Genomic DNA, 12,618 nt, shown 5'->3' on the forward strand with positions numbered 1-12,618 from the left:
CCACAAAGCTGTGCCGAACATGTCCTTACTTTAAACGTTACCCAGGGTTACCCATAGCCCTCTGTTTTTCTAAGCTCCATGTACCTATGCAGGAGTCTTTTAAAAGACCCTATCATACCCGCCTCCACCACCGTTGCTGGCAGCCCATTCCACGCACTCACCGCTTTCTGTAAAAAACTTACCCCTGACATCCCCTCTGTACCTACTTCCAAGCACCTTAAAACTGTGCTCTCTCGTGCTAGCCATTTCAGCCCTTTATCTCTAAGAAAAGATGGGCTGGCATTGGAGAAAGTCCAGAGGAGGTTCAAAAGAATGATCCTGGGAATGAAAGGGTTAAGTTTTGAGGAGCCTTTGGTGGCCCTGGGCCTGTGCTTGCTGGAGTTTAGAAAAATGTGGGAGGATCACATCGAAATCTATCAAATATTGAAAGGCCTAGACAGAGTGGATGTAGAGAGGCTGTTTCTTTTAGTAAGGGAATCTAAAACCAGAGGACACAGCCTCAGAATACAAGAATGTCCCTTTTGAACAGAGATGGGGAGGAATTTCTATAGCCGGGGATGGCGAATCTGTGGAAATAATTGCAAAATATGGCTGTGGAGGCCAAGTCATTGGGTAAGTGGAGGTTGATGGGTCCTTGTTTAGTAAGCGGTGGGGGGGGGGCGGTGTGAAAGGTTATGGAGAGAAGGCCTGAGAAGGAAAATAACTCAGCCATGATGGAATTCTGGAACAGGCTCAATGGGCTGAATGGCCTCATTTTGCTCCTATGTTTTCTGGTCTTGTGGCAAGAGGTCGATTTTCAAAAGGAATAACTGACACCTCTTTCCTTTCAAATTAGAGCTGACGAGAAACGAAACAACCAGGCTGCCTGCGTGGAACAGATGAAAAAATACGAAGACGAAAACATGGGGAACTTCAAAAGGATCTACCCGAGCGCCACTTCGGAGAAATACGAGAAGTTCTTCAAATGCAAGCATTACCTTTTCCAGGAAACAGTTGCCTCCAAGGCTCGGGAAGAATATGTCAGGTAGGTTTACGCTTCCCATCCCCAGTCCTGCCCCCTCCCTCCCTCTCTCTCTCAAGTGTCCCACAGCCACCCAGTGCCCCATCACCTGTTGAACGGTGAAAGGCCTCAAACAGTGCATGTGGGAGATGTTTCCTATGGAGGGAGAGTCTAGGACCAGGGAACACAGCCTCAGAACAGAGGTGGAGGGGCGCCCTCTTAGAAAGGAGAAGAGGAGGAATTTCTTTAGCCACAGAGTGGTGAATCCATGGAATTTGCTGCCACAGGTGGCTGTGGAGGCCAAGTCATTGGGTATATTTAAAGCAAAGGCTGATAGATTCTTGAATGGTCGAGGCATAAAGGGGTAAGGGGAGAAGGCAGGAGATTGGGGCTGAGAGGGAAAATGGATCAGCCATGATGAAATGGCAGAGCAGACTCGATGGGCCAAATGGCCTAATCCTGCTCTGCATCTTATGCCCTTAACCCCATTCTCTACTACCCCTCTATAATCCCTCCCCAATCCTTTCACCCTCTTTCTAATCCCACACCACTTCCCCACTACCCACAACACAACTGTGTTGCGTGCTGGTTGCCCCATGATTGGAAAGGTGCAGAGGAGGTTTACCAGGACGCTGCCCAGATCAGAGAGCATGGCTTTATGAGGATTCGTGAACGAGCTAGGGCTTTTCTCTTTGGAGCGAAGGAGGGCGAGAGGTGACTTGATGAAAAAGGCATAGATCAAATGGGCAGTCAGAGACTTTTTCCCAGGTTGGAAGTGGCTAATGGGGAAGGGGGCATCATTTTAAGGTAATTGGAGGAAAGTATAGGGGGGATGTCAGCAGTAAATTCTTTACACAGAGTGTAGTGGCTGCATGGAACACCCTGCCAGGGGTGGTGGTAGAGGCAGATACGTTAGGGACATTAAAGAGACTGTTAGATAGGCACATGGATGATAGAAGAATGGAGTTGCTCTGTGGAAGGGAAAGGTTAAATTGACCTTCAAGTAGGTTAAAGATTAGCACCATATCGTGGGGTGAAGGGCCTGTACTGTGCTGTCACGTTGTATGTTCTATCCCTTCACAGCTATATATTCTTACCATCATTAAGGACCCCCACCATCCAGGACATGCCCTCTTCTCATTGCTACCATCAGGGAGGAGGTACAGGAGCCTGAAGACACACACTCAACGATTCAGGAACAGCTTCTTTCCCTCTGCCATCAGGGAGGAGGTACAGGAGCCTGAAGACACACACTCAACGATTCAGGAACAGCTCCTTCCACTCCGCCACCAGATTTCTGAATGAACATTGAACCTATGAACACCACCTCACTGTCTCTTGCTGTCTTTTTGCACTACTTGTTTAATTTAATTTTTAATATGTTTCTTATTGCAACTTATCATATTTGTATGTACTTACTGCTGTCGCAAGTTTCACAGCAACTTTCCAAATATATGTCAATGATGTGAGACCTGATTCTGGTTCTGATTCTGATTCAAGTGTGGTGATTCATCGCTGGTGATACGGAACAGAGTCAGAATTTGGTTTAATATCACCAGCATACGTCATGAAACTTGTTGTTATGTGGTAGCAGTACAATGTAATACATAATACTGTAATCAAAACTGTGAATTACAGTACAGTCGGCCCTCCTTATCCGCGGATTCAACCTACCGCGGATTGGGAAAACTCGGAAGTTCTCTCTCCAGCACTCGTCATGTGAGCATTGTTCGCCTCGCGTCTCGTTTGGTCACTAATTTGTTTCTGTGCAAAAATGACTCCTAAAAGGCAATTAAGTAGTCAAAGCAACTCAAGAACTTAAAGATCATGGGAGAATCGGGGTCGGCTGATGCCGAGGCAGCATCAGCGTTCCCAGAAGAGCTACGATGGCTGCGTCTGTACTGAACATGTACAGACTTTTTTCTTGTCATTATTCCCTAAACAATACAGTATAACAACTATTTACATAGCATTTACATTGTATTAGGTGTTATAAGTAATCTGGAGATGACTTAAAGTATATGGGAGGATGTGCGTAGGTTATATGTAAATACTACGCCATTTTATATAAGGGACTTAAGCATCCGCATTTTTTGTTATCCGCAGGGGGTCCCAGAACCAATCTCCCGCAGATAAGGAGGGCCGACTCTATATATATAATCGTTAAATTAATTAAGTAGCGCAAAAAGACGGGGAGAAATGTAGTGAGGTAGTGTTCATGGGTTCAATGTCCATTCAGAAACCTGATGGCAGAGGGGAAGAAGCTGTTCCTGAATCATGGAGTGTGTGTCTTCAGGCTCCTGTACCTCCTCCCTGATGGCAGAGGGGAAGGAGCTGTTCCTGAATCGTTGAGTGTGTGTCTTCAGGCTCCTGTACCTCCTTCCTGATGGCAGAGGGGGAGAAGCTGTTCCTGAATCGCTGAGTGTGTGTCTTCAGGCTCCTGTACCTCCTCCCTGATGGCAGAGGGGAAGAAGCTGTTCCTGAATCGTTGAGTGTGTGTCTTCAGGCTCCTGTACCTCCTCCCTGATGGCAGAGGGGAAGAAGCTGTTCCTGAATCGTTGAGTGTGTGTCTTCAGGCTCCTGTACCTCCTCCCTGATGGTAACAGTGAGAAAAGGGCATGTCCTGGGTGATGGGGGGGTCCTTAATGATGGACGCCGCCTTTTTGACGCATCACTCCTCAAAGATGTCCTGGATGCTGGGGAGGTTAGTGCCCGTGATGGAGCTGACTGAGTTCACAACTCTCTGCAGCTTCTTTTAATCCTGTGCAGTCGTGCCCCCCCCTCCATACCTGACGGTGATGCAGCCAGTTAGAATGCTCTCCACGGTACAGCTGTATAGATTTCTGAGTGTCTTTGTGGACATACTAACTCACCTCAGCCTCCTCATGATATATATCCGATATTGTGCCTTCTTTGTAACTCATCGATATGTGGGGCCCAGGATAGACCCTCAGAGATGTTGGCACCCAGGAACTTGAAATTGCTCACTCTCTCCACTTCTGATCCCTCTATGAGGATTGACGTGTGTTCCCTCGTCTTACCCTTTGAGGTCTGCAATCAGTTCTTTGGCCTTACTGACGTTGAGTGCAAGGTCAGGTACACGTCCATTCCTATGTCAAAGAGCACCCCCACCCCCCGCACTGTTAGACTCACGGGGTGATTCTTGCCCTTGGTACTGCTACCTCTGGAACAGCCGAGCACATGCTGTCCCTACTGGGCATAAGGTTGGAACATTGAAGGGGTGGCAGAGGGCATTGTTAATATTGGTACAATGGCTTAGTATTGAAAATCTCGCTATCTCTCCAGGCAAATGCGCAGGGAAATTCAGCAGAGGCAGGAGCAGAAGGAAATGACTCTCAAAAGCCGGAGTTCCCCGGAAAGGAACCTGCGAGGAAAGTCCCAGCCGCAGAAGAATCCGACCCCGTTGGTCGTGGTGAAGCCAAAGTCACCAGAAGGGCTGCAGACGTCACCATCCTCCACTCCTGTAAGAGTTTCTCTTGGTTGACGTGCTAAGTCGCCTTAGGTGGGACTAATGATTTGATCTACGAGGAGTGATTGATATGTTCGTGACCTAAGGTAGAAGGAATCAATTTTAGAAAACCTAGCACATTTATTTTTCAACATAGTCCCATCCTACATTTACACACTTAGTCCAGCGGTCGTGGAGCATACGGATCCCTTCTTTGTAGAAGTCGGTGTCTTGGGCCTCCAGAAAGTGGTTGACAGCAGGGGTGATTGATAGAAGGCGATGAGTTATTAACTTCAAACTTTCTGCATAATCACTCAAAAAGTTGAACTGCATGTGCATGTAATGAGAGCTGTATAACTCATCCCCTTCTACCTCAGGCCACGAACTTATCAATTACCCCTGCTGTGGACACTTTCTGGAGGTCCAAGGTGCCGACTTCCACAAAGAAGGGATCTGTATGCTTCACGACCACTGGACTAAGTGTGTAAATGTAGGATAGTACTATGTTGAAAAATAAATGAGCTAGGTTTTCTAAAATTGATTCCTTCTACTTTAGGCCACAAACTTATCAATCACCCCTCGTAGATGTCAGCTCAGCTCAGCTCAAAGAGACATCTCAGCTCAGTTAGGGTTGGGAATTAAATATCCAAGGATATCAGGTAATACGGTAGGATAGGCAGGAAGGTAAGGGAGATGGGGTAGCGCTCTTAATTAAGAATGAGATCAGAGTGACAGTGAGAGACGATATAACATCTAAGGAGCAGAATGTTGAATCCATCTAGGTAGAGATTAGGAACAGTAAAGGGGAAAAAAAAATCACTGGTGGGAGTTGTCGATCGGCCACTGAATAATAACATTACAGTGGCACAGGCAATAAACAGAGAAATATCTCAGGCATGTAAGAATGGAACAGCAGTTATCATGGAGGACTAACTTGCATATAGATTGGGTGGATCAAGTTGGTTGAGACAGTCTTGTGGAGGACTTCATGGAATGCATAAATGAAGGCTTTCTTGAACAGCATGTTACTTAACCTACAAGAGAATGCGTTATCTTACATCTGGTCCTGTGCAATGAGAAAGGTAAAATTAGTGATCTTGTAGTTAGGGATCCTCTTGGAAAGAGTGATCACAGTATGACTGAGTTTCCCATACAAATGGAGGGTGCAGAATTTCGATCTAAGACCAGTGTACTATGTCTAAACAATGGAGACTACAATGGGATGAGGAAGGATTTGGCTAGTGTAGTCTGGGAACACAAGCTATATGGTGGAACTATTGAGGGGCAGTGGAAGACTTTCAAAGAGATTTTTCACGGTGCTCAACAAAAGTATATTCCAGTTAAAAGCAAGGACAGTAAGGGTGGGGAGAGCCAGTCTTGGATAACTAAGGAAATAAAAGGAGTCAAACTAAAAGGTTGTGAATAGAAAGCCTCCAAGAGTAGTGGGAAACTGGAAGACTGGGAAAACTTTAAAAAGCAACAAAGAGCCATCGAGCAAGTAATAAAGAAAGAAAATAAACTACCACAAAATATGAAAACAGATAATAAAAGTTTTTATAATTATATAAAGTGGAAAAAGGTATCTAAAGTGAATGTAGGTTCCTTGGAGGATGAGGAGGGGGAATTGATATTGGGTAATGAGGAAATGGCAGAGGCTTTGAGTGACTATTTTGTGTTGGTCTTCACGGGGGAGGACATGTTTAACATGCCAAAGAGAGATGTTATGGAAGTGATGAGAGGTGAAGACCTCGATACAATAGCTATCATTAAAGTGGTAGTGCTGAGCAAACTTGTGGGCCTGAAGATACATAAGTCCCCTGGTCCTGATGGAATGCAGCCCAGGGTACTGAAAGAGATGGCAGAAGTTATAGTAGAGGCTTTGGTGCTAATTTACTGAAATTCTCTGGACTCTGGGCAGGTTCTGGTGGTTCAGAGGACGGTGAATGTCACGCCACTGTTCAAAAAAGGATGTAGGCAAAAGCAGGTAACTATAGGTCAGTTAGTTTAACATCTGTAGTTGGGAAAATGCTTGAAGCTATCATTAAAGCAGAAATAGTGAGGCATCTGGAAAGAAATGGATCCATCAGGCAGACACAGCATGGATTCAGCAAAGGCAGGTCCTGTTTGATAAACTTACTATAGCTCTTTGAGGATATAACGAGCGCAGTGGATACAGGGGAACAGGTGGATGTTATTTACTTGGATTTCTGGAAGGCATTTGATAAGGTGCTGCACAAAAGACTTATCCATAAGATAAGGATGCAAAGAGTTGGGGGTGATGTATTAGCGTGGATAGAGGATTGGTTAACTGAAAGAAAGCAGAGAGTTGGGATACACGGGTGTTACTCTGGTTGGCAATCAGTGGTGAGCGGTGTGCCACAGGGTCAGTGCTGGGCCTGTAACTGTTCACGATATACATTAACGATCTGGAAGAGGGAACCGAGTGTTGTGTATCTAAGTTTGCTGATGATACTAAATTGAGTGGAAAAGCGAATTGTGCAGAAGATGCAGAGAGATATAGATAGGTTAAGTGAGAGGGCAAGGGTCTGGTAGATGGAGTACAATGTTGGTAAATGCAAGGTCATCCACTTTGGAAGGGAAAATGGAAGAGCAGATTATTATTTAAACGGTAAAAATTTTCAGCACGCTGCTGTGCAGAGAGACTTGGGAGTACTTGTGCATGAATCACAAAAGGTTAGTTTGCAGATGCAGTGGGCTATCAAGAAGGCAAATAGAATGGTGGCCTTCGTTGCTAGAGGGATTGAATTGAAGAGCAGGGAGGTTCAGCTGCAACTGTACAAGGTACTGGTGAGGCTGCACCTGTAGTGCTGCGTGCAGTTCTGGTCTCCTTACTTGAGGTGGTGCAGAGGAGGTTCACCAGGTTGATTCCAGAGATGAAGGGTTCAGACTATGAGGAGAGATTGAGTAGCCTGGGACTGTACTCGCTAGAATTCAAAAGAATGAGAGGAGATCATACAGAAACATATAAAATTATGAAAGGGATAGATAAGATAAGATAGAGGCAAGAAAGTTGTTTCCACTGGTAGGTGAGACTAGAAGTAGGGGACATCGCCACAAGATTTGGGGGAAAATATTTAAGATGGAGATGAGGAGGAACTGCTTTTCCCAGAGGGTGGTGGATCTGTGGATTCTCTACCCAATGAAGCAGTGGAGGCTACCTCAGTAAATATATTGAAGACAAGGTTGGATAGATTTTTGCACAGTAGGGGAATTAAGGGTTGCGGGGAAAAGGCAGGTGGGTGGAGATGAGTCCATGGCCAGATCAGCCATGATCTTATTGAATGGCAGAGCAGGCTCGACAGGATAGATGGGCTGCTCCTGCTCCTTTTTCCTATTTCTTATGTAGGAGGTGGTGGCCTGGTGCTTATGGTCTCACTCCAAGGCTTGACTGATGAGAAATTTCTGCTTTATATAAGGTGCTGTTCTGGTCTCAGAGGCCCAGCTATGTTCTCCTGAATATCAGGCAGCTTTTTTTGTAGGGCATAGAATGGAATCGAGATATGAGGACATGAGTTCAGTGGGGCAGGAGCAGGCAGAGACAACAGGCCTACTCCGACAGTCCGATCTGTGGATCTTTGGTAGGAGGTAGAAGTGAGCAGTGCAGGGTAAGGGAACTATGAGTTTGGTAACAGTGGTTGGGAGTTCTCCAGAGTGGATGAAGTCAGTGATGTGTCGGAGACAGTTTTCTGATGGTATGGAGTGGGGTCCTCCTCGAGGGGTAGGTAGAGGTCAGTGGGCCACACTACAACAGCATCCCATTTGCCTGCCAGTTTGATGGTCAGGTTGGGATTGGTGCGGGGAGAGTAGAGGGCAGTGCGTTCAGTGGAGTAGTGAAGGAGTGATGAGGTCGATGTCCCGTCGGCAACTCGAGATGAGAAGATCCAGAGCGGCAGAGAACCAGAGCGGGGAGTCGAAGGAGAGGAGGAGGTGAGTGAGGATAATTTCAGAGATGTGAGAGCGAATCTTTTACACAGAGAGTGGTGGGTGCCTGCAGTGGTGGCTGAGATAGATACATTAGAGATTTTTAAGAGACGTTTAGATAGGCACATGAATGTGAGGAAGATGGGAGGATATGGACATTGTGTAGGCAGGAGAGATGAGCTTAGTTAGCTATTTGATTACTAATTTAATTAGTCTGGCATAACATTGAGGGCCGAAGGGCCTGTTCCTGTACTATACTGTTGTATGTTCTATTAAAGGACTCCTGCCCTCAGCTGCAGGGATATCTTTGAAGGAACGTCTGAGGGTCATGCCAGTGGGTCTTTTCACTGCTTTAGCCTTCAGCAAGCAGGGCTTTGGTTCGGAGGTTGGGAATGCGAGCTGGCTTTCCAGTTAGCAACCATACCTGTTGGCAGATGTTTGCCCTGGCTAGACAGCTTGGTGTCAGTGTGAGCGAGAGAGAGAGAGAGGATTCCAGTCTTTCTGCATGTAAGGATGTAATGCTGAGGCTTTATAAGGCAGTAGTGAGGCCTCACCTGGAATCTTGTGTACATTTTTGGGCCCCTTATCTCAGAAAGGATGGACTGATATTGGATGTTTGAATAGGCAGCTCAGGCAACGCATCACCAAATAATTAGATAGGGCGTCAAAGGTGGAAGGGAAAATGGGCTTGAGAGGGAAATGGATCAGCCATGATGAAATGGCGGAGCAGACTCGATAGGCTGAAAGGCCTAACTCTGTTCCAATGTCCTAAGTTCCTCCGGTCTTTCATATGGAGACTGTCCTCCAGTCCGCTGAAGGAGTCTGTTAATGAGCTAGACCCGGAGGTCCTCCATTGGTCGGAATGGACCGTGGATATTGTGTCCTAGCTGTCTACATGATGTGCAAGCCAGGGAAGTACAACACAGAGAGCAAGTTGTTGCCCACACAGCAGGCTAGCTCTCTCCATGCAGCTGGTGAATGCAAAGGAATGGCAGAGATCAACAGTTTGGCATCAGCAGTGTCAGAGGAGTTTCCAGTTAGTGTTGAACTCAACGTAGGGACTCCGGCTTCAGAATTTTCCCTCTGGGTTTACTCCTGAACCTTTCCCCGTGAGTGGGCGTAGCCGTGAGGCAGTGGGGATTTGAGATCAAGAATTTTCCTTTTCCTAGATGAGCTGCCATCCGCAGCTGACAGACCCCATCTGCCCAAAGCGACTGGTTTTAAGGCGCCAGTAACCCACCCTTGCGCCTTCTCCTGTCAGTAGAAACGGTTCCGCCAACCTTAGTGGCTCAGCCAGACATGAAGGCCAGGAGCTGGACTTGGTTGTTGGAAACCTGCCCTGCCCATGCAATATGATCATGTCTGCTCTGTGCAGGCCTAAATTCTTTTTTTCCATACTGGTTTACGTATTAATAAGCAGCCAGTCAGTGGAGGTTGTGTCTCTCTCAGTCCATCAGGGTCAAGCATATTTAGCTTCCGACCCACAACAGACACGCCAAGTGCTGGAGGAACTCGGCAGCTCAGGCAGCAACTCTGGTGAGGAATAAAGAGTCGATGTTTCAAACCGAGACCCCCTCATCAGGACTGGAAAGGAACTGGGAAGAAGCCAGAATAAGACTGGGAGGTGGTGGGAGTGTGGAGGGAAGGAGTACAAGCTGGCAGGTGATAGGTGAGACCAGGTAAGGGGGAAGATGGATAAAGTTAGAAGCTGGAAGGGTTTAGGGCAGGGGTTCCCAATATCATAAAGCCACAAGATATGGGAGCAGAATTAGGTAATTTGGCTCATTGAATCTGCTCCACCATTTCATCATGGCTGATCCATTTTCCCTCTCAGCCCCGATCTCCAGCCTTCTCCCCTTATCCCTTCATGCCCTGACCAACCTCTGCCTTAAATATACAAAAATACTTGGCCTCCACAGCTGACTGTGGCAATAAATTCCACAGATTCACCACTCTCTGGCTAAAGAACTTTCTCCTCATCTTCCTATTCATCTCTAAAAGGACACCTCACCTGTGTCCTCTGCTCTTAGACTCCCCTACCACAGGAAACGTCCTCTCCACATTCACTCTGAGACCCTTTGCTTAATTGCACTGGTCCATGGCAAGTAAAAGGTTGGGAACCCCTGGTAGAGGTGGAAGAGATAAAGGGCTGAAGAAGGAGGAATCTGATGGGAGAGGAGAGTGGACCATGGGAGAAAGGGAATTAGGAGGGGAAGAGGGATAAGATGGGAAGGTCTTCATTGAGTCCTCAACATCCAATCTGCTCTGGTACCACAGTATTTATGTGGCCTGTCCTGCTGAGACTCTGGACGATGGTGACCCCTCCAGGACACTGACAGCTGGGTCTTAACAACTGTTGGGTCATTGAATATCAGGGGTAAGCAGTTAGACGCCCTCTTGCTGGAGATATCATTACCTGGTGTACTCGTGGCATCATAACTTGGCTTCGTGGTATCTGGCTATCACACTGAAGAGTCCCAAGCCTACTCTCTTCCCCTGTACCACTGGGACCTTTCTCAACTGTCTGCTGTCTGCTGTGGTAGCGAAATCTGCCCCAATACCTTGCAAATTATAATTCTTTGAGGACAAAGAAGTCTGGGTGTGGGAAACAAGCTTCGGTTGTGTATAGCTTTTCATTGATGGCTTGAACTTCTATTTTCCCAACTACCGGTAATTTTTCCCTCCTCCTTCCCTCTTCTTCAATCCCCCATTCTGGCCTCTTCTCCACATCTGCCTATCACCTCCCCTGGAACCCCTCCTCCTTCCCTTTCTCCTGTGGTCCACTCTCCTCTCCTATCAGATTCCTCCTTCTCCAGCCCTTTTACCTTTTCCACCGATCACCTTCCAGCTTCTTACTTCATCCTGCTCCCCCACCCACCTGGCTCCACACATAATCTTCCAGCTTGTCCTCCTTCCCTTCTCCCCACCTTTTTTATTCTGGCTTCTTCCCCCTTCCCTTTCCAGTCTCGATGAAGGGTCTTGGTCTGGAAACGTCAACTGTTTATTCATTTCCATAGATGCTGGCTGACTTCCTGAGTTCCTCCAGTATTTTGTGTGTAGAATTCCATTTGTCTTTGTCATTATCTACATTACTCGCAGCTAACTTTCTGTGACCACCCCCTCAGCTCTCCCTGTACAGTAACGTTCTGTGATCCCTCTCTCCCTCTCTCCCTCTCTCCCTCTCCCTTTCTCTCACCCTCTCTCATTTTACTTTCCTACACTTTTCACCATCATCATGGTCTTTGGCACTGTGGGCGATGGCAAACCTCTTCTGGGCCAGTGTCTTTACAAGATGGGTGACACCAGCCATTATCAATACTCTTCAGAGATTGTCTGCCTGGCATCAGTGGTCTCATCACCAGGACTTGTGATCTGCACCGGCTGCTCATACGACCATCCACCACCTGCCTCCGTGGTTTCACGTGACCCTGATCGGGAGAGCTGGGCAGGTGCTACACCTTGCCCAAGGGTGACCTACAGGCTAGTGGAGGGAAGGAGCCCCTCACACCTCCTTTGGTAGTGACGTATTATCTCCACCCCGCCATCCAACTACACCTTTAACCACACATTATCGTCCAGCTCCCCTGTGGCGTTTACCGTTTCGGGAAATATCTAAAATAACGCACACAAAATGCTAGAGGAACTCAGCAGGCCGGGCTACATCTATGGAGAGGAATAAAGACATTTTGGGCCCAGACTCTTCATTAGGACTGGAAGTGAAAGGGAATGAAGCCGGAATAAGGTGGTGGGGGAGGAGTACAAACCCTATCTCTTTAGAAAGTTCTTACTGTGACTTTTGTTTTTAGACAGTAAATTCTAAGTCACAACTGGCTATGTTAAAAAGAAATGACTTCATTGTCCCTCTGACCCAGGCCTAGGCTGAGTCCAGACTGAACAAGAGGCCTGAGCAGAAACTCAGGAACTGGAATCTCAGTAACCAAAGGGAAGAGATTTATGGCAACTTAAGAATTACCCTAAATCTGTTTCCTCCAGTTACCAAACCTCCTGCCGCTGAGAGCACTTTCTCCTGACCCACCCTCCATTATTTGATTGCCTCTAATAAATCTGCCTTTATCACCTGTCTCAAAGGGGAGTAGCACTGGGGCTTCTCATGTCTCACCACATTAAATGGTCCCCTCTCCCTGGGCCAGCTGCTCACTGACCTGTTCCGGTATCAAGAATGGCATTATTAGCGTCATGTTATTCT

At 47.0% G+C, this 12,618-nt stretch overlaps 1 protein-coding gene across 1 annotated transcript in view; it reads left to right on the forward strand.

Moving 5' to 3' along the window:
- The window catches only part of LOC134340208 (tubulin polyglutamylase ttll6-like), a 73,604-nt gene that overhangs the window by 57,452 nt on the left and 3,534 nt on the right, over positions 1 to 12,618 (forward strand). Inside the window, exons 10-11 of the mRNA XM_063037184.1 lie at positions 836 to 1,024; positions 4,307 to 4,484. Coding sequence (XP_062893254.1) covers positions 836 to 1,024; positions 4,307 to 4,484 — 367 coding nt within the window. The remainder of the gene's footprint in view (positions 1 to 835; positions 1,025 to 4,306; positions 4,485 to 12,618) is intronic.

The sequence above is a fragment of the Mobula hypostoma genome, chromosome X1 (genome assembly GCF_963921235.1).
Source record: "Mobula hypostoma chromosome X1, sMobHyp1.1, whole genome shotgun sequence".
In the NCBI taxonomy this organism is placed as follows: domain Eukaryota; kingdom Metazoa; phylum Chordata; class Chondrichthyes; order Myliobatiformes; family Myliobatidae; genus Mobula; species Mobula hypostoma.